This window comes from Rana temporaria, chromosome 5, assembly GCF_905171775.1.
Source record: "Rana temporaria chromosome 5, aRanTem1.1, whole genome shotgun sequence".
Taxonomy (NCBI): Eukaryota; Metazoa; Chordata; class Amphibia; order Anura; family Ranidae; genus Rana; species Rana temporaria.
The window spans coordinates 146,751,053-146,774,085 of record NC_053493.1 but is presented as its reverse complement, the minus strand read 5'-3'; the positions used below and the strand labels follow the sequence as shown (position 1 = coordinate 146,774,085).

The window sequence follows — 23,033 nt, the reverse complement described above, 5'->3', positions numbered from 1 at the left end:
ACAGCGTGTATTGAAGTGTCAATATATAAGGAATAGCGCAGCTCAAAAGCCTCCTGTGCCCCCTGTTGTTGGCGCTCTCTCCACCCACATTTAGGTGCTGGCCTTGGCAGAAGCACATTGTTCTGTTTACCTACTGCAATATTAAACCAATGACCACCCTTTAAATCCTGTAGTTACCATGCAGGTTTTAGCTACAGACCATCTAAACCACGCCCCCTCTGACATGTTTCGCTTTAATTGGTCAGGGCGAAACCTGTCAGCATGGTGTGGCTAAGATATGGGGGACTATGGCTGATTGTGTGTGTGTACCTGGGTTTATTGCAATGTATTGAGGTGCGTTTTGAACTGCAGGCAAAAGAATGCCAAAAGCAGGTTTTTCTTGCAATGTATTTTAGCAGTGCTGCATTTAGATGCAACAGACTGTTTGACATTGTGACAAGAATGTAAAAGGAGGGATCAAGCATTTGGGCCCACCTTCATGGGCTTGCGGCCCGCCTCCCTGTTTTGCAGCTCAATTTTAAGTATTGTGTTGTGGTATTATAATATACATTTTGGTTACTGTCTCTTTAAGGTTTAGAGATGGAGTTTAAATGGGCCAATTAGAAGCTGTGGAAGCTTCAGAAGGTATCAGTACCCCTATATATAGGGGTCCTCTGAGGTATTTTTCCCTCACACAGTTGGTCAAGCCTTGTGGAAAGGAGCCACCCACCCTGTCGTTGGCACTTACCGTATGTGGTTTTAGTCACCCTGGATTCTGGGGGGGGGGGGGGGGTGGGTTTTATGTTTTAAATATTTCTGTTTGGCTCGAGATCCAAAAACTGAGCTTACATATATATCGATTTATTGGATTTATGATATTATTTTAAATTTCGGTTTATTAAGATTTATAATATTTAATTTATACCAATAAAGTGCCACGGCCTTTAAAATTGTTGCCAATATAATTCTGTGTGTGTTCGTTCTTTCTTTATAATTTAGTTATAGTAGTTATTTATGGGGTCTCTGGGCTGCGTGCAATCCCATGACCATATCCATAAGTTCTTAGAGTATAGCTTATTGCCACACTACTGGTTTACTGATAAAACAGATGCTGATGGATTTATTTTTATTTGTTAAATATCAGTAGCTTAATGGACTGCAGATCTAAATACAATTTTGTAAATTTCGTCGTCGTCCCCCCCCCCCCCCCCCCCCCCCAAATTCTATTAAGCTATGACTCCTCTGCACTACAAGAACTCTGGTGTCTGTTTTCCCAGCCGATTTTGTGGAGTCTTAGATAATCGCATTTCTCTCTTCTAATATGATTGTGGGATTTTTTTATTTTTTTTCCAGTTACAATAATATAATAATGTTAGCAATTTTATGAATTTGTTGTATTTATAGACTGAGTGCAGACATCGTCCATTTTTAATTGAATTAAAATTCTGTTTCCAGTGTAAAGCAACCTGTAGGGAATAAAATATGTAGACTACCATTTCTGACTTCTCCTCCTCCTCCTCTAAGTGTGATCTGTTTGTCTGTGATGCTGATCCAGTGTTCAATACCCTCACAATGCATATTTGTTTCAGTAAAGTTTTCCTTAGGTTATATATGGTTCCCTTTTGGTTTAAAATGAGATACTCCAAAAAAGCAAAAACGATGATTTTTACATGTAGGAGAAGAGTGCCAGAATAGGCCCGTTATGGAAGTGGTTAATGACGCCCCAAAACATTTTGCAAATGCAGTTGCCAGAAACGTACCGCATGGGCGTGAGCACCCATGCAATGCGATGTGGGGGGGGGGGGGGGGGTACTGCACCATTTGGGTGCGGATGCAATGTGATATGAGACATACAAAATGTATGGCTCAAATTGTACCGCCCGAACATCGCATGTGAATCACATGCGGTGTTCCACATGCACCAGTGAGAACCCAGGCTATATAAATGCTTATAGTTTTGCCAAGTCTTTGTCAGACGAATGTGCGGTTCACAATTAGGAACCTTCTTGGGCTACTTTCACACTTGGGCGCTATAAATGGCGTCTCTCTTGTCACTCCAGTGTGAAAGCCCGAGGACTTTCACACTGGAGCGGTGCACTTCTGGGACGTTAAAAATAAAATAAAATAAAAAGTCCTGCAAGCAGCATCCTTGAGACACTTTAGGAGCGGTGTATCCTAAAGTACACCGTTCCTAAAGCACCCCTGCCCATTGAAATCAATGGGTAGCGCCTCGGGAGCGGTGCTTTGCAGGGCCTTTAACCCTTTATTCAGCCATTAGCGGGGGTGTGAAAAGAGCGAGAAGAACCCCCGCGCCGAAGTGTGAAAGTGCACTTGGCGTATCAAAGCTGTTGGATTTTGGAAGTCACAGATATACACCTCTTAACCAATCATCTACACAATGTGGGCGTATAAATCTTATTATTGTGGGTGTCCCGTTTAGTAGCTTATCTAATTTTCATGTAAAGCACCCTCCTGCTTCAGAAACTGTTTTGACATTAGAAACAACAGTATTCATTAGACTAGAGTTCCTCTTTAGGAGTCTGTATTACTGCACGGGTAAGGAATGTCAGCACTTACAAATGTATCATTTACACTCAACCGCAGGAGACGGCAAGATAGTCTGGCACAAATGCAGAATATTGTTTTCAAGGCTGGTTTGAGGACTAATTTCTTTCTTTTTTTTTTTTTTTTCTTCCCTTTTATCTTTTAAATAGTTTATCAGAATTTTAAACGTGAAGATTATTTTTGTATTAGCCAAATTAAAATAAAAGTTAAGAGAAATATGGGTTTCATTTTTGATTCGTATTTGCCTCGGTGTATGGAGCATCAGACCGATGCTCCATCTGTCCCTTGCCGTCTCTGCACTGAGAACCGAGCCACCCAATACCTGCCGATGGCTTGGTTCTCTCCCCTCCCCGAGAGGAAAGCTGCGCACTGTCAGTCAGAGCCTTTCCTCTCTGCTTCCACGCTCATTGGCGCGCTGAGCCATGGAGGGGCGGGAAGAGACTGCCATCAATCAAGGCAACTGGCGGATCCCGACTTAGAAGTCGTGATGACACGATGTGACGTCATCGGAGAACGGACTTCAGACTGCTCTCCGCTGGAAACTGGTAAAAGGAGTGCAAAACGAATTGTGCTCCTGTGACCCAGAGAAGCCCAGCCTAAAAAGCTCAGGCTATAGACTTCTCCTTTAAATCCAGGAGTCCTCTGTCATGTTGGATTAACTTGATTTAGTTAGCCTATTGAGTGGAGACTTGATTCTGGCCATTAAATTGTGATCTTAGAAGCTGTTGCATGTGCTCTTGTATACAGCCGCATTCTGTAATAACCGTAATATGACATTGCCTGAAGTCCTGTGAATATTTTAGTAAGGAATGCGTGTATGCAAGGCTTTGCAGATGGCCTCAAACATTGATATTAAGCCTTGGGTTAAAAGGGATGAGATTGATATTGATCTGATAGATGAGTATTGTATTGAATTAGTTAAAGGGTGGGTGGGTGGAACTCCTGTTTTATTCCTATGTGGAATATTTGTTAGAGGGTCATTTAATGCATTCAATACAAATATGCAGTAATGATTAGCACTGTTGAATTTTCACACTGACCTGGATTCAGGTCTTGGCTTTCGCACAAATGTTTCTCCTGAGTATGCATAAGAATGAGGAATACAGTGGGGGAAATAATTATTTGGTCCCCTGTCAATTTTGTAAGTTTGCCCACTTACATAGAAATTACTTAATTTTTTTTTTTTATATCATATGTGTATTTAAAATGATGGAGACAGAATATCAACCGAAAAAACACATAAAACATGTTATCAATTCAATTGCACTTCAGTGAGCAAAATCCGTATTTGATCCCCAAGCAAAACATAACTTGGTACTTGGTGGACAAAGCCTTGTTGGCAAGCACAGAGGTAAGACATTTCTTGTAGTTGGTTAACAGGTTTGCACACATCTCAGAAGGTTTTTTTGGCACCCTTTCCCTCCTCCGTTGTCACATTTGGCATCTGTCAGAGGAGAGGGGGTGCAGATACCTGTATAAAACATGTATTTTCACCACTTCTGGGTATAGACTCCTGTAGGAGTCCCGCCCCTTTGCATTCCCCCCCCCCCCCCATGTTCTGGGAAACACAGGGCTCCCAGAACACAGCGGGGACCAGTAAGGACGGCGCAGCGCAACTCGCGCATGGGCAGTGAAGCCGCAGCGCTTCACTTCCCGATTCCCTCACGAGGATGGCGGCTGGGGAAGCCGAGCGGTAGCTCGGCTTCGGCTGCCGATGTCACGGGCGACCTGGACAGGTAAGTGTCCATTTTTTTAAAGTCAGCAGCTGCAGTATTTGTAGCTTTAAAAAAAAAAAATAAAAAATTCCGGTGGACCTCTGCTTTAAGGTTTTTTGGTTGTCGTTTGGCAACTCGAAGTTTCAGCTCCCCCCATACATTTTCTATAGGTTTGAGGTCTGGTAACTGGCTAGGCCACTCCTTGCCCTTAATGTGTTTCTTCGGGAGACACCCATTTGTTGCCTTGGCGGTATGTTTTGGGTCATTGTTATGCTGAAAATCCCATCCATAATTCGTATTCAGTGTTCTGGCTGTAGGAAGAAAGTTTCTCAGCCAAGATTTTACAATACATGACCCTGTCCATTGGCGCCTCAATGAAAGTCGGCCTGTACCTTTAGCAAAGAAACAGCCCCAAAGCATCATGCTTCCACCTCCATGCTTGACTGTGGGGATGGTTTCCTTAGGGTCATAGTCAGCATTTTTCTTCCTCCAAACACTACAAGTCTCTCTATTCAAGAAGGCACATGTACAGTCATGCCAATGAATATCTTAATGATTCAAAGAAGGATTGGGAGAACGTGTTGTGGTCAGATAAGACCAAAATTGAGCTCTTTGGCATTAATTCGACTCACTGTGTTTGAAGGAAGGAAAATGTTGACTATGACCCTAAGAACACCATTCTTCCAGTCCAAGCACGGTAGGCAGAAACATGCTTTTGGGCTGTTTCTCTGATAAAGGTACAGGCTGACTTTGCCCCATTGAGGGGCCAATGGATGGGGCCATGTATTGTAAAATCCTGGATGAAAACCCTTCTTCCCTTAGCCAGAACAATGAAGATGGGTTGTGGATAGGTCTTCCAGCATTTCAATGACATACCACCAAGGCAACAAAGGAGTGTCTCAAGAAGAAGCACATTAAGGCCATGAAATGGCCTAGTCAGTCTTCAGACCTTAATCCTTCAGAACATGTTATGGGGGGGAGCTAAAACATTGAGTTGCCAAGAGAAGTGTGGTGGGTTTTTTTTTTTTTTTTTGCTAGTGATGCTTTGCCACAGTGGATGCATCAGACCGATGCTGCATCTGTCCCCGGCCTCTCTGGACTGAGGACCAATCCACCGAACATCTCCATGGTTTGGTTCTCACTACTCCCCGAGCAGAACGATGCTGACTATCAGTCAGCATTGCTTCTGCTCTACTTCTGTGCACTTATTGGAGCGCTGAGCCATGGAGGGGTGGGGAGCGGTAGTCTCATCGGCTCGCTGAGACTTCCATCAATCAAGGCGGCTGGCGGATCGACACTTGAAAGTCGGGATGACGCGATGCCCCGACTGATGGCAGTGATGTCAGTGGAGAGCGGACTTCAGACAGCTCTCCGCTGAAAAGCGGGTCACGATAGTGCACAACGAATTGCACTCCTGTGACTCATAACAGAAGCCCAGCCTAAAAAGCATGTGCTGGACTTCTTCATTTTTAAGGATTTAGAGAAGATCTGTAAAGAGTGGACCAAAATCTCTCCTGAGATGTGTGCAAACCTGGTAACCAACTACACGGAATGTCTTACCTCTGTGCTTGCCAACAAGGGTTTTTCCACCAAGTCATGTTTTGCTTTGGGATCAACATACTTCTATTACTCCCTGAACAACAACTTAATTTATAGCATTTGTTTTATGTGGGGTTTTTTTCCTGGATTTTTGGTTGATATTCTGTGTCCTATCATTTTTATCATAGGTGTATTTTAAATGATAATCATTTAAGTGGGCAAACTTACAAAATCTGCAGGGGATCAAATAGTTTCCCCACTGTACATAGTTTATTCGAGAACATTATTTTCTGTATAGTAGATCCTGGAGATTTTCATTTTACAAATAAACATTTACTTTTTCATTTTAGACTGAAACCATTGGACATAGAGTTCATGAAACGTTTGCATGAAAAAGTCAATATCATTCCACTCATCGCAAAAGCAGACACCCTCACACCAGAAGAATGCCAGCAGTTTAAAAAACAGGTATGTTTGAGCCTATTTAGGAGCTGACCAAGGCTTCATTCAAACTTGTGGGACTTTTGGACATCAGAGTCATATGACAATTTGTTTTCTAATGATAACTATTGTTATATATGCAACTTAAAGTTGTAGCAACTTGAATGTAGTTCATGCACTACATTGGTTCAACTTTCATGCTACTTGAGGCCCATAGACCTTAATGCTAACCCACAGAAGTTGCATGAAAGTCGTACCTGAATGTTATACTATGCAACTTTTGTACAACAGTTGCCCATTATCACTGGTCAAAGCCAAAGTCGTATCCAAGTTGCACCCATCCAAAGTTGTGTCAAAGTTCTACTCCATTGTCTGCGCATCTTGAGAGTCATACAAGTGTGAATGGAGCCTTATGTTTTTTTTTATATTTTTTGTTTGTGTCTACAATTTATGCAATATTTGTGTTGCAAATGAACATTTATTGTCTGAAAAAGGAAAAAGGATCCTCGGAGCACTACAAGTTAGAGAGACTGAACAGTGGACATTAATAACTTTGTGGCCCAATTTAAAGAAAATTTAGCACTAAGCTGTATAATATGGGGTGAGGCAATGCTGTGATTTCTGATTTATATTTGAAACAATTTCTACACAGCTGGAATGAACACTAATACAAATTCATGATTTTGTATTACTTATTTTAACATAGTTGATTCTTGTATGTTCCAAAAAAAGGAAATGTGTACAAAGCGACTATACTAAATTCTATAGTTTGAAGAGTTCTGCAAGCCATTTTGCTCTTTCAAACTACAAGTAGTACTTGACATTCACAGTATAATTATTTAGATTGTTACATTCCTAAACTAAATGTGGTTTACAGAAAGCCTTCTAAACCTACACATTTGTATATACAGTATTTAAACAGATTACATTGTTCTTTTTCTAACTTAAGTTACTAATGCAACATTATTTTATGTTATCCTATTTAGTTATAGTAAAACCTTGGTTTGAGAGCGATTTTGCAAGATGAGCAATTTTTTTTTAAATAAATTTTGACTTGATCTACAAGCAATGTCTTGATATATGAGTAGCATCATGTCACAACTTAGTTTAAAAGATGAGAGAGGACCAGAAAAAAGCAACAAACCAATAAAAATAAAACCTAATGCTGCCTTTGTAATGGCACAGGGTCAAAGGTCACATGAAGTCTTATGCACGCTTGCCTGTTGAGTTTGACCTTATACAATGCTGTTGAAGGAGCAGCTTTTCACTTAGTTTAATAAATAAGGCAAAACTGTATTTACTTTGTATATTCAATTATGTACTAGTGAAAATTTTCACTTGATGGTGATTGAAGTGTATGCAGCATTAACCTACTCATTAAGCTAAATGAACTTGCACTTCCCAAAGTGGCCATTCACTATGTAAAAGCAAAATTATGAAAGTCTTTTATTTAAAACCACCCATATGGGTTCACACCTATGCAAATTGGATGTGGGTTTCCCTGGACCCAATTTGCATTGTAGAAGATTGTGACCATCTCTCTATGGAGACGGTTCACATATCTCTGCTACGGCTTTTGGCCTGTTTCAGGTGTGAATTCAGCCCAAAGTTCTGGCTGTAATCGGACCTGAAACCGAACGGGGGCGCACCTGACTCCTGTGAGCCGCATGTGGCAATAGTGTAAACCCAGCCTTATATTGGTGAGACTTGCATAGTTGGCTTTGTCTTCCATGGATTCGTAGATTTGACGTTTTATAACTTTTGTCATGAACCACTTTTTCTGTAGTTCAGGGGGACCCCATGGGTAATCGCTGCATGACACGAAGTTCAGTTTACTAATTTTGTGTTTCTTTGCTCTCAGATAATGAAGGAAATTCAGGAACACAAAATCAAGATTTATGAATTTCCAGAAACGGATGATGAAGAAGAAAATAAGCTGGTGAAAAAAATAAAGGTATATGAAATTAAAAATGCATTTTAGTTTTTCCCCCTCACAGTGGGACGCAGGAAGTATTGAATTGTGAGAGTCATGCTGCTACCTACAGATGGATTTTATCTGATCTACCTGCAGCCTGTAAAGCCTGGTACACATTCGTATATCTGACGAATGATCGTCTGTGTTTATTTTTTGCCTGCTAGTCTCATATCGAAAACGAATAGGTTACTAAAGTTGGGAAAATTCTTGTAAGGCACAATACATTTTCCTGCGATGTCATGTATTCTTTTGTTTCCAAGCATGCGCGATCTTGGTCGCTCTGTTTTTATTTTTTTTATTTTGCAGACTACAAATGTACTGATTAAACAAAAATCATTCGTTCTGCTGTACGAGAATTTTTTTTTGTCGTGTTTGTCTCTCCTAATAATTGACTCATAACTGAAAGCAGTTTTTTGTCTGATTTTCTCGTGTGTACTTTAACTGGGTCTCTTATTATTGGTGGACAAACCGGTGAAGACCCTTGAGAAGATCTGTAATTACGCTAAACTGAAAGACCGTTTCTGCATTTGTTGATGCCCTCTCTAAAACTTCAGGGTTAGCCCGTAGCTCTTGCCAGCGCTGTATCCTGTTTGAAGTTGTTTAGAGCTTCTAAGACCACAAAGACTCTCCTGGTGCTCCTTCTGTTTTGAGGCTTCCTTTATAGCAGGGGTCTCAAACCGGCGGTCCTCCAGCTGTTGCGAAACTACAAGTCCCATGATGCATTGCAAGGCTGACAGTTACAAGCATGACTCCCACAGACAGAGGCATGATGGGACTTGTAGGTTCGCAACAGCTAGAGGACAACCAGTTTTATAGGGACTGGAAACATCCCGATAAGATGTTGGTCTCTCCCAAGTGCCGATCGGTCTTGAACCCCTCCTGAGGAAGGGAGGGGGACTTTGTTAAAAACTGAGCTGCCCTCTCTGTAAATATGACAGTATCCTGTCCAAGGCAAAGAAATTATTGGACAGACAAAAGAATAATTAAAAAAACTAAAAATAACATTCACTCTAAATGGAGGCATCTGCCAGATCAATATTATAAATGCCAATACTGGATAATTGCAGATTTAAAAACAGGGGGGGGGGGGGGGGACCTAAAAACTTGGGCTCAATGCATGCCTCAAATTCATCCAAAGAAACCCAATACAAAACAAAAAAATCACAAATCTATGTTGATTAATTACACCACTGATTGAATCTAGACCATAAAGGCCCACTTACACTGCAACGCATAGTGGCAGGTGTGTTTCACCGCTTCAGCAGCTCTGCATTGTGTGTGCTAGGGAGCAGTGTGCTGGCTCCCTTTTTTGTTTTGTAGGAGCTTAATTTTGAAGTGTTCAAAAACGTAATCTTCAGTCACTGCAATGTTGGGCCCGGCGCACTGCGATAAAATGCAGCATGTTTGCATTTTACCGCAGCCTGCAACAGAGATAGGCTGTACTGCAGTGTGAATGGGACACATAGGAAACAATTGTTTTCAGTGTGTCCCTTCGGTGTCAGGCGGTTATACCATTCGGTAAAACATCTGTCACCGTTTATAGTGTGAATTGACCCTACAAGCCCCATACACCCAGGAGAAGAGGAAATAATCCCAAGGAATAGGCAAAACCTGCCATCCTAGAAAAACAAAAACTTAAAATGGTGCTACCCTCACACCTCTTCCTTATTTACTTCAAAGGATTGTGATGGATGGCATTCCATTGATCCTCAAAGAAATGTACTTGTTCAGGTGGATATGGTACATTAACCCGACAAGACTCCTGGCAGCTGCTCTGTGTTCTTCCAGGTTATCCAGATCTCAAGGTCCGATTTATTAACCTTCTGGTTGTCTAACTGCAAGTTCTGAAGGACAAATGTATATCTTAATTGGTTATTCCTTTTATACAAAAACTGTGAAGTCCATTTTTTACATGGTCTGTCAGTGTATGTGAAAGGCACACTTCACTTGGTGCAAGACAAGAGGCTTTCTCCAAAGAAAATAAATACTTGTGAGATGAATCTCTGCATTTGGCCCACAGCACCATCAAGGGTCAGGTCTTCACTCTTATGATCTTATACCATTAGATATGTCTGCAGGGTGTCTCCCATGTTTCTCTTCATGGTCACTCTCTTGTGACTCTGGGATCTAAATACTGTACGTCCTCATACTGTAAAAACCTTTTCTGGTCTTGCACAAGAACAAGATGGTACTGAGGACAAGAACTTCCTTCCCACCTAAGGTAGTTTCGACCACCTACCTCAACTGGGGACATCTTTGTTCCATTCCTGTGTCTTTTTCAGCTCTTAATATAAGGAGCTTTAGGAAGTCCTTGGTTGTATTTTTTTGGGGCCTGTTGGCATTTTGTTTGCTGTTGCTCACCCATCAGTTGGCCTTCTTTTTAGCATCTAGACCAGGGATCCTCAAACTTCAGCCCTCCAGCTGTTGTAGAACTACACATCCCATGAGGCATTGTAAAATTCTGACATTCACAGACATGACTAGGCATGATGGGAATTGTAGTTTCTGAACAACTGGAGGGCCATAATTTGACGACCCATGATCTAGACCAGAGGTGGGCAAACTACGGCCCGGCGGACCTTTTAATCCGGCCCCCGGGCGGATCGCTAGAAATTTGAATTTGAAGTATGAATTTGCAGCCGAAAGAATTGCGGGTGTTAGCTGCACCTCTTTCCCGCCCCCCCGCTGGTGCAGCCGAAGAAACCCGTGGGTGTTAGCCGCGCCTCCTTTCCCGCCCCCCGCTGATTCAGCCGAAGAAGCCATTGGAGCTGGCCACGCTTCCTTTCCCGCCCCCCGCTGACGGCATTCCCAGCCGCCCGTCACCACGTGGAGTGAGTGTCCCCGAATTCAAAAAAGTCCCCCAAATCCCACCAAGTAATGACCCGGTCCCGACTCCTCACCTCACACTGTGCACACTGCACAGGCTGCTGTAGGAGACCCGAGACGGCCGAGGACTGCAGGCAGCAAAACACTGACAGGACAGAGATTTCATCATCATCATCAGGTACTTGCTTGTGGGGATGCTGGCAGCAATTGATGGCACACTGGCAGCAATTGATGGCACACTGGTGGCACACTGGCAGCAATTGATGGCACACTGGCAGCAATTGATGGCACACTGGCAGCAATTGATTGCACACTGGCAGCAATTGATGGCACACTGGTTTATGTATGTCTTGGTGATTGATTAACATCACAACTTCATTGATTTGAAATTGATACCCTTATTTTTTGTATGATTTTTGCTTTTGCTCATCACTGCCACACACATGCAGCCATGCATTGCACATGTGTGGCAGTAATGAGCAAAACTAAAAATCATACAAAAAAAAAAGCTATCAATGAAGTTGTGATGTGAATCAATCACTAAGACAATAAGACATACATAAACCATAATTTATGACACAGCATACATTGTCGTTTGGCAGGACTTTATGGGGACAATGTCTGCAGTCTCTGATCCTCTCTAGTATCATGTCTGCAGTCTCTGATCCTCTCTGGTATCATGTGCGCAGTCTCTGATCCTCTCTAGTATCATGTCTGCAGTCTCTGATCCTCTCTAGTATCATGTCTGCAGTCTCTGATCCTCTCTGGAAATTTTCACTAATATGAGTCACAAATAGTGAAAAATGTTCATTGTTTTGGGAAATTTTGTTTAATAAATTTAAAAAAATTTTCTTGTAAGGCAACCTCACTTTTTCATTGTTTAACTATAACAAGTACTCGTACCAGTTGTCCAACAATGATATTTACTGCTTTTTATAAAGAAATACAATTGATTTTATGCAGTATTGAGTTTAGCCTTTTGGCCCGGCCCTCCAAAATATTTTTAGTTTCTCATGTGGCCCCATCGAAAAAATAATTGCTCACCCCTGATCTAGACAGTACAAGACTGTGTCCCTAAATGGAGGAAATGGAAAATAAAAATGTTGTACTCGCTTTAAAATCCTTTACTTGGAGTTCATAGAGACTCAGGCTCCACCAGTGCTTTACACTCTCCATTTCCCATCTCATGGACTCTCTCCTCCACCATGCCAGTGGAGATAGGGGGGGGGGATGAGAAATTCCTTCATACTAGGGCCAGCAGACCAGGAGTAGTTCTGTATGCAGTTTTTTGATGTACAAATGCCTGTGGCTTTTGCTGGTGCGGAAAGAACAAGAGGGGTAGTAGTGGTGAAATGGTAGAAGAATCTGTGGGGAGACATGGGGAACCATTGAGCAAAAAAGCAGAGGGCTGCTATAAGAGTTGTAACCGGTTTGCACTTGGGACCTGAATAGTTGGTAAACCCTCTCCCAATAATAAACAAAAATCTATTTGACCTCTATATTTGTTCCTACTTTATTTATTTTTTTGCATTTTATTGTGCAGTCAAAATTGGAGTCTCAACAATAATTTAATGCTTAATTTCCTGTTTTTTTAGGACCGTTTACCTCTTGCTGTTGTGGGTAGCAATACTATCATAGAAGTGAATGGCAAAAGAGTAAGAGGAAGACAGTATCCATGGGGAGTTGCGGAAGGTGAGAATACATTCCAAAACCCACAAGGGTTTAGTTTTTTTTTATTTAATTACCCTGTCTCTGATGTAGCTACTATATTTACATTCCACATTCCTCTTACGCTGTTGAACCAGATTGTATGTCCTTGTTTCCAAGGATGGTCTCATCCAAAATATTTATTGTAACTTTCGACACAGAGAGCAGAGTAAAGTTGAAATTCCAAGAAAGGTTCTTGTTTTTCTCACACTCCATTAAATCATAATATGGTTTTGTAGCTGGCTTCTTGCACGGTTTATCTGGGATGTTTATGCGCAAACCATTTTAATCTTGACCATATTTTTTATTCCTGTTTTGGCACTTTCGTCATTTGAGTTAATGTAATAGAATATTTCTCCTTGCTAGTGACCATGTGCATTTTTTTTAAGCTGAGTTATAACGGATATATTTGCAAACCCGCATAATGTTAAATAGAAGATGTAACCAAGACAAAGTTTTAATGTGAGGGCATGACTTTCCCTGACAAGTGACCATGCCAACTGCCATTCCACTGTCCAAAGAAACAATTTTAGTGGCCTTAAATTGTACCCTTTTTGGAAAGGGGAATGGCAACTGATGGTGCCTAGCAATGCACACGAGTGCCTTCTTGTGCATCTTGCCTGGATTGTATCTAATTTGTTCTATGTTGTCAACACTTACGCAAGATGCCTAAATCACCTTTTATGGCATTCTTAGTTGGGAAAGGGGAAGCAGTTCCATTTCAAGGATACTTCTGATGTTTGTACTTTCCATTTTTTTTCCATAGCTCATGTCCATAAATGAGAATGGAAACCTAGTTTGACTAGTACACCTAATGCTTTGTCTAAATGTTTTAGCCTGGCCCGAAGGGCCAATGCACACTAGTGCAGTGATTGGCATTCTTCCAGTGTGGAAAAATGCCAATCGCCTCTAAAACACACAGAAAACAATTGCTTTCCATGTGTCCTACTCGCACTGCAACACAGCCCAGCATGTTTGCATTTTATCACGGTGCACTGGACAAGATCACATGTCGCAGAACATCACACTTTTGTGCACTTCAAATAAAGTAAAAAAAGGAGATGTTTGATGCGATGAATTGTGCACCACACTGCTCACTGCAGCCAGAACAGAATTGGGAGATGTCTCAGCACAAAAGGCCAGACAATGAGACAACTGCCTCATGTTGCCTAGCACAGAAAGAAGGCTGCAGTGGTTTATGCACTGTTTAAGCTGACAAGGTAAATGTTTTGCATTTAAAATGAGTCTATACTTTTTTCTTTTTAGAAAAGGAATTATCATCCGTTCACACCAAGATTTTGCATACAAGATGGTGAATCTATATATATTAAAAAGTGCTTTCAATGACTGACAGTGCTTATAATCACTGGGGATGATCCTATGTGGCCCAGTTCTGCCAGAGCATTGCAAAAGGATGCTCATATCTGTCACTATTGCAAAAGTCATTCGGTGTTCGTACATCCTTAATTCCCCTAATATGCAAATGTTGACTTCACATTCCTGCTTTTTGCATATTAAATATTTATCTTTTGTAGGGATGAGCTGAACATACCTGGGGTTCAGCAAACCTTACTGAAGTTCAGGTGCCAATTCTATACACTCAGGTGGCCAGGCCAGTTTTGTGTTTTTTTTTTAGTCTTCGCTTATAGCTTTCAGAATTTGTGAAAGCCCCCCAAACCATATGTTTTCAGAAGGCACATCAATGGAATAAAAAAAGCTACATATTTTTTGGGCCCCCGCAATAATTGCGCAAATGTTCATCATTTCTCTATTTTCACAAAAAATACACTAAAATCATTGATATTGCACATAAACACAACATAAATTTGTACTAAAGCATTGTTCACATGTGGCATACTAAAGCGTACGCCAATTGGGGGCCAGGGATTACCGTACAGTCACTCATTTATGTCAATTGGGATGCATCGGCTGCACAGGCATAGCTGCTGTTCCCAATCTGACATCTATTTGGCTGTGGATACATGACATCGAACGCAGACAGTGTGAGCTCAGGGACATGCATGCGGACCTACATGGATGTAAAATTGGGAGGAACGGCTCTGTTTATGACGTTGCTACATCCCAAATGACATCAATGGGACTGCCTGCACAGAGATGCATGGAACACCTGTGTATGCCCTGTGTGAACAAGGCCTTAGGTCCCTTTCACACAAGCACACCAATCGGGTCTGCCTTTCTGTTTTTCAGACGGGCCAAATCGTACCACCCATTGTTCTCTATGGAGAGACTGTAAATGGACACGTGCCTGCATCCCATAAAGTCCAGTCCGCTAAAAACAGATGAATGGGGATTCACCATGGATGGGTGCGTGCGGGTGGGTCGGTGTCTGTTTGCTCTCAAAGGAGAGTATGTGAGCAGGGGGGGGGGGGGTTCTTTGGTGAGATATCAGATGTCTAAACAGACCCCATAACCTACTTTTTTTTTTTTTTTTTTTTTTAAAGATGGCCCTTTTCTCTGTATCACTTTACTTGAATGAGGAATCTGTATAGATATCCCTCTCATTCAGAAACTGACAGTGATTGCTGCATGCGCCCAGGGTGCCACACTTAGGGGGGTGGTAAACACATGTTTATGAACCCCCCCCCCCCCCAAGTCCAAACATCACCCGCACCGCTCAGCCTCCCCATCCTCCCACCGCGATCCCCAGCCTGTCAGCTTACCGCAACAGAAACTGGGATGGGTCGGGGGTGCGGGGACCAGTATGGGGGGGGGTACTATCTGAGTTTTGGGGGGACACATCTGGATCCCCCCAAGCCCCCAGCAGCACCTGAAGCCGGCGGGAGTGGCATAGGAGTGATGCCGGCTTATGATGGTGGCTGCAGGGGGTCGGATCGGGTGAAGGGGAGAGGAGAGTCGGGTGGAGTAGTTATAGGTGAAAGAGCAGTGGGAGGTAGAGATGGGACATGGAGGGGGGCATTCGCATTAGGGGTTAATAACTTTGATCAGCGAATTGTAATCCGCTGATCAGAGTTATAGCATTGTTCTGCAGAGTCTGCTGAACAATTCTGATATAAGCTTATAGTCATTGAAGTGACCATAAGCTTATAGGAGAGGGAGAAAGAAGGTCTGTACGCCGTTCTGACCTGTCCACCTGCAGGCCCTTTTGTAGGTCCGTAGTTTGTAAGCCCTCTCCCTATTAATAAAGAAAATTAATCTATAAATGCTGAATTCCTTTAAATAACATGCCTTGGGTAAACCCTTGGTTCACACCTATGCAAATTGGATGCAGGGAAACCTGTTGAGTGTCTGACTTTACACAATGATGTGTTGAAGGAGAAGATTTTCACTTGGCTTAATAAATAAGTCAAAACTGTATTTACTTTGTATAGCCAATCATGTACTAGTGGGAATTTTCACTTGACAGCGATTCGGTGATTGAAGTGTATGCAGCATTAAGCTAAATGAACATACACTTCCCAACGTGGCCATTCACTATGTAGAAGCAAAATGATGAAAGCCTTTTTGTTAAAACTACCCATATGAGTAATGGATCGGTTCACATATCTCCGCTGCGGCTCCGGTACCAATTTGCACAGGGGGTCCTGTGCGTCTTTTGCTCAGTTTCCGGTCCAAATTTAGCCCAAATGAAATGTAAACAAACAGGTGGGGTATACCCACCCAGTGATGTCCAAATATGGCAGATGTGGGCAACTATCCCTGCCCCCTTTGCTTACAAGGCTGAGAATTCCCAGCCAGCAAATGGGTGAGACATAGGGACTTGACTGGTTAAGGATGGCACCAGTACTGACACCTACTGCTTCCTTAACCACTGATAGCGAATAAAAGGAAGTTGTCATATATAGTAGTGGTATAAAAAACACTGCTGTATAGGACGTTTGGCTCCTGCCCATCCCCTAAACCTGGTTTACCTATAATCCACAAACCTGAAAGAAATGTTGTTTATCTGTGTGTTTTTTTTTTTTTTTTATTATAAAAAAAAAAGTCTTGCAACAAATGGCTTTGGCGCTCAGGTAGATGGTGCTAAAAAGCAGTGTATGCTGTAAGCAAAGATAGCACTTCCCCTTCTTTGAGAGCATTCTTCCATCTACAGCTGTGCTAGCTGCCTTTAAAACTACACTAAACTGTTATGAAAAACTTTTTTTTTTTTTTTTTAAACATGTTACTTCCATATCCAAGGTGCAACATGTTACTAAAGGAATAGACCCTGCACCTGCTGTCACAATTAAAAAAAAATCTGAGTTCTGTGAATGGGAGAACTACAACTACTATCGGCCTTTGCATCTGACTGCTTGTAGTTCTCAATGAACTACCAGAGCGCTAATGAGTGCTCTAGCTAGTTAATTGGCGGTTCTTGTCACTCTGTAACTGCCTGCCTGTATGACAAAACATGAAAATGTGCACAAAAACACGCGAATGGAACGCTTCCATTAATTTTCTATGGGGGTGAAAAAATGCGCAAATTTCAGGCGATTTTGGAGTGGAGATGTGAAACCTCTTCATAGAGAATAGATTTTTTTTTTTTTTTTTTTTTTCTCAATTGATTTTTTGAGCTTCAGCCCTGGTTCACACTGGGTACGATTTGGAACGATTTGAGATGCGATTTGACATGTCAAATCGCATCTCAAATCGGCGGCAATTGTCGGCAATGGCACTGTCCTAATCAGTGCGACGCCGCATCTGCGATTTCAAAAAGTAGTTCCTGTACTACTTTTTGCGATTTCGGGCCGCGATTTACATTAAATTGCGGCCGAAATCGCGGCCGCGAAATCGCGGTAAAATCGCGCATTTTACCGCGATTTTGAATTCGCAGCAGTGTGAACCTAGGCTGAATCAGAACATTTCCCAGGTGAGAACGGGGCCCCAAGTGTAATATTACAGCAGAATTTATATAATGTTTTGTGACCTGCAAGGAACTTCACCATTGTTGGCTATGAACAAGACAGCAGCAGCACAATAGGGTAAGCACCCAAGCTTAGTATTGGCACTTTTTTATTTTAAAGTGCCTCTTCTGATCTAACCGCTTAACGACCGCCGCATTTATATGTACGTCCACAGAATGGCACGTACAGGCATATGGGCGTACATGTACGTTTCCGCGGGTCGGGAGCCTGATCGGGTCGGAAACCCGCGGTGAGCGATCCGGGACGAGGGCGCGGCTATTCGTTTCTAGCCGCCCCCTCGCGATCGCTCCCCAGAGCTGAAGAAGGGGGAGAACCGTATGTAAACACGGCTTCCCCGTGCTTCACTGTGGCGGCTGCATCGATCGAGTCATCCCTTTTATAGGGGGACTCGATCGATGACGTCAGACCTACAGCCACACCCACCTACAGTTGTAAACACACACTAGGTGAACCCTAACTCCTTCAGCGCCCCCTGTGGTTAACTCCAAAACTGCAACTGTCATTTTCACAATAAACAATGCATTTTTTGCTGTGAAAATGGTCCCAAAAATGTGTCAAAATTGTCCGAAGTGTCCGCCATAATGTCGCAGTCACAAAAAAAATCGCTGATCGCCGCCATTAGTAGTAAAAAAAAAAACAATTATAAAACTATCCCCTATTTTGTAAACGCTATAAATTTTGCGCAAACCAATCGATAAACGCTTATTGTGATTTTTTTTTTTTTAACCAAAAATAGGTAGAATACGTATCGGCCTAAACTGAGGAAAAAAAATGTATATATGTTTTTGGGGGATATTTATTATAGCAAAATATTGCATTTCTTTCAAAATTGTCGCTATATTTTTGTTTATAGCGCAAAAAATAAAAACCGCAGAGGTGATCAAATACCACCAAAAGAAAGCTCTATTTGTGGGAAAAAAAGGACGTCGATTTTGTTTGGGAGCCACGTCGCACGACCGCACAATTGTCTGTTAAAGCGACACAGTGCCGAATTGTAAAAACGCCTTTGGGCATTTAGCAGCATATTGGTCCGGGGCTTAAGTGGTTAAACTGCAGAATGATAAAAAGGTGTCTCTACCATACAGAGCCAGTATTCTTTAGTACATTAAAGAAACTTGGGTCATGGACATAAACTTAACAGGCCTTTGTGATCTCTGCTTGAAACCTTGTCACTTTATTTTGTCCACAAAATGTGGAATAAGTCATGCCAGGGATTGAACTAAAACAGAGGAAGTACTTTTGCTCTTTGATGTGTTAGGCTGGCAGGAAACAGAGCTCTGGCATCAAAAATCAAACAGCTGCACTCAAAGAAAGATCAACTTTAACTTTCAAGTTTGGGCAATCTGATACCTTTTTGTTTCATCTTTCAGTTTTTCTTTCCTTGATTTGGTAATATTTCAGCGGGAGGGAAATGGCTCTTGTTTCATGTTGGGCATTGCAATTCTCCTTTTGGCTTGTTTATCCACCAAGTTTTGCATTGAGGGGACTGTATAGTATAGTTTAAGATGTGCTTTTCATACATGTCTGTATAAAAGCAAGGCTAGTTTTAGAGATCTGGATTGGCTTAAATGGGCCACTGTTTTTATAGAAGAACTCTTTTCAACTAATCTGGAGACAGCGCAGGTTTGCAGTTTGACTTTGTGCTTTCTTTTAACGTGTTTTTAGGTGGAACATGTAACATGTTCCCACTCCTGCAGCCTCTCGCCAATACACCCCATTGTGACAGCGTGCCAGGGATCTTCTCCCCGCACGCGCTGTCACAATTGAAAAAGAACACGGCCACATGGGGCTCCTCCCACATGTCTGGTGATTTTTGAATGAATAAACTACACTTACCGACACCCTTTGTGGAAGATTTGTAGTTCTCAATAAACTACCAGAAAGAATGCTAGTGAGCACTCTAGGTAGTTCATTGAGCCTTCCTGTCATTGCATTACTACATTTATGGCAAGATCAATGGATAGTATTTTCTGTATTTTAAAAAATGTTCTTAGCCTGAAAATGGAAAACTAGTGCAGTCTCCACATCTAAGGACCAGGTAGGCTGCACTGTAATATGTTTTTTTGGGGCAGGGGGATGTTTAATAAGGGAGGGTGGTTTATCTGCTCCCCCCCCCTAATGTACTTTTGTTAACATCAGACAGACCCCCATCAGTGTGAATGATGACCTGCATGCATATAATAAAGTTTATCATTCGATCTGCTTCCTTAGAATGCAGCTTACTTTTATAGCTGAACTATGGTAACTTAAGGCCCGTACGCATGGGCTAAATGTCGGGAGACACCTTAAATGCATTAAGGTGAAAAAAAATGATGTCCCCCAGCCCCCCTGTTTTTACTTGCCTGAGCCCGAATGAATCTGCTGTGCACTTCGCGCAGCGTCCTCTTCTCCTCGAAGTCTGTCCGTCGATTGGCTAGATTTGCTAGATTGATAGCACAGCCATTGACTCTCGCTGCTGTCAATCAAATGCAATGACGGAGCATGCCGGGGGTGGGGCCGTGTGATACAGTCGGCGGCTGTGGCCAGCTTGCTGTATCACGGCAGCGCCTGAAAAGTGCGCCCGCAAGCTAACCCCCTTAGGAGAGCGCTTTCCATGAAGGGGGTTAGCTGATGCGGGGGGGGGGGGAGCGAGACAGTCGCCGAGGAACCCCAGAAGACCAGGATCAGGACCAATGTGTGCAAAACGAGCTGCACAGTGGAGGGCAAGTATGACATTTTTTTTTTTTTTAAACAGGAACCTTTAGTGTCCCTTTTTTAAAGGATGATTTCACAAACCTCTATTCTTATAACAAGTGGAATATCTGTTTGATTACCTACCCACTCATAAAAGTAACTGCAGAAGAGGCTGTCAATCTGCGAGGCTGCAGCATTGCCAGAGGAAAAAAAAAACCTGTGTCCCCTATTTGTTTTTATCCCTTTGCTGCACTGCCATAACACTACTATAGTGGTGGCAGTAAAAGGATTTAGGAAGCCCAGGATTTAATCAGGGACCATCCATCTTTTAACCCCATCCTGGAGATCTGAGGGATTTCTAGAGGGTGCTGCAACTGTAGACTAAGGCCTCATTCGCACTTGGCGGACTCAGTCGCTACGGAGTCCGCCTGCTCCCGTCGGCTCTGCGGGAGATCGGTCCGCAGATCTCCGCTGAGCCGACGGATGACAAGCTCCTCTCTGCTCACTGAGCTGGGAGGGGCTTGTCGGGCACCGCTGTCTCCCTATGGAGCAATCTGATGAAAACAGACAGCATGTCCGTTTTCATCAGATCTTACCCGATCCGCATGGATGGATGGGGACGTGGCCCCCATATGTCTGTTTTTAGTGGGTCGGATGTCAGCGGACATGTCTCCGATGAAATCCGATGCTCCATAGCGATGCATGGAGAGGCCGTTCAGGTCTGTGACAGACGGACCCGAACGGCCCTGTGTGAATGAGGCCGAATAGTAAATGGCACAAATGTAATGGCAGGACACTTAATTTTGGAGGCTTAAAAAAAACAAGATAATTTTAAAATGTTTGCTCTGCAAAATACCACTTGGGTACATGCTTGGAGCTCTCCAATAATGTTCCCTGCACAATGTGTGGTTAGCCCTTGCCTGGACCACATAACTGTCAGATTTGATTATGAACTTGGATAAAGTTGAAGTATTGTATTTGTTGATTACCATGTCTATTTGCTAAATAAGTCGCCTCCAATGTGGATGCAGACAAGTCTGAATTGTTCACAAGAGCACAATGTAGGCATTCTTGGTACGTCTCTATCTCTGGTGGTGCAAGGCTGGTTGTGGATCCAATGATGACTGTCTTTTCTGATTTAGAGAGAGCATTGTGTCCGTAGCTTGTCAATATGTAAACATGCAGACATAATGTTTTCTTTTTCTGCGGGAAGTGGGGCAGGGTTGTTGTAAAATGTTGCTTTATTTTAAACCACATAACCGTGTTCTTATTTTTGGTGCTTGTAATGTGACGGGAAGTGTGTGAATTTTTTAAATGAATCTGTTGGAAACTAGCCGTTTTTCTTTTTACATTCTGTCTTTACCTTCCTTTACAGTTGAAAACGGTGAACACTGTGACTTCACTATTCTGCGGAACATGTTGATAAGGTAAACACATCCTTGTCATATATAGGATTTTACATTATCATGAAGCATCTAAAATGGTAGCATACATGACTGCACCTTACTGAAACAGTCCTGTATATTTAATCCAATGCATTTACATCAAACTTCTATTGTCTGATAAGACAGAATAATGTCCGGTACCGTATAATTGTGCACTTCAGTTCACCTGTATGTTTGTGTGTGCGTGGTGTGTTAATGGAACATGTGCACCTGTTGCATTCTGGATTCCTTTCTTCACCGTAATCTTTGCTAGAACTGAATAAAATTGCTGGCAATGTCTGAGAGATTGGCAGTTTTTATGTTTTTTAGAAATGTGTTCTCTGCCAACTACCAGTTGGACTTTTTACTGGCACATGTAGCAGACTTATTTAGTAATGTTGACACAATTTAATTCCTAATTTTAGGCTTTGATTATTTTAAAAAGATTACATGGGCACAGACAATGTAGTCACAGGGTTTAAATAGTATCTCCTAGTCCTTTATTAAAGTGGTTGTAAACCTCTGATGTGAAATATCAACAACGCATATCCCCTCTATATTGTGTACCTGTCTCAATTCAGAGCAGCAAGTGTAATTTGTGTCTGCTGTCTCCTTCCACTGCTATCTGCACGAGTCACTTCTGACTAGTTTCCCGACACCCAAAAGGAAAAGTCACCGGGGAGGGGAGCTCCAACACTCAGCCTTGGACAGCCCCAGCTCTGTTCCTGTGTGCTGCATGAATGGGATGTGTCCCTTCCCTCCAATCGGCTCTCACTAGCTCTGCAAAGTGTAAATTTGGCTCCCCTCCCCATGAATGAAGAGAAGACTTCCGATAAACGGGTATAATGTAAAGTGGCAGGAAAAAGTGTGAAACCTTTGGAATTTTCTGAAGAAGTCACAATAGACAAACACAAAGTGCTTAACACACAAACAATTCAAATTTCTTGTCTGTCTTGGATACAATCATTAAACATTCACATAGCGCTGTAGCAAAAAGTGAATAATTACTTACGCAAAAAGCTCTTTGGAGTCAGTAGCTTGCTCACCTGGAGGTGTGGTTTAGAGCTACATTGATAAGACACCCAGACATTTTAAGATTGCTGTTTCGTAAGAAGCATCAGCTGACCATGCCTCGCAAAAAAAGAAGCTCTCTGAAGACCTATGATCAAGAATTGATCTTTGTAAGGCTGTAAAGGGAAACAACGCAATCTCAAAGTGTTTAGGCATCCATTAGTCGACAGACAAATTGTCTATAGAGACAGTTTAGTGCTGTGGCGACTCTTTTGAGAAGTGGGCGTCTTGCTAG

At 42.4% G+C, this 23,033-nt stretch overlaps 1 protein-coding gene across 5 annotated transcripts in view; it reads left to right on the top strand.

The window, feature by feature from the left end:
* Window positions 1-23,033, top strand: part of SEPTIN7 (septin 7) — a 149,942-nt gene that overhangs the window by 101,639 nt on the left and 25,270 nt on the right. For all 5 annotated transcript variants that reach the window (XM_040353229.1, XM_040353230.1, XM_040353225.1 and 2 more), the window contains exons 7-10: window positions 6,149-6,266; window positions 8,101-8,193; window positions 12,636-12,732; window positions 21,679-21,730. In XM_040353229.1, the coding sequence (XP_040209163.1) occupies window positions 6,149-6,266; window positions 8,101-8,193; window positions 12,636-12,732; window positions 21,679-21,730 (360 nt within the window). The remainder of the gene's footprint in view (window positions 1-6,148; window positions 6,267-8,100; window positions 8,194-12,635; window positions 12,733-21,678; window positions 21,731-23,033) is intronic.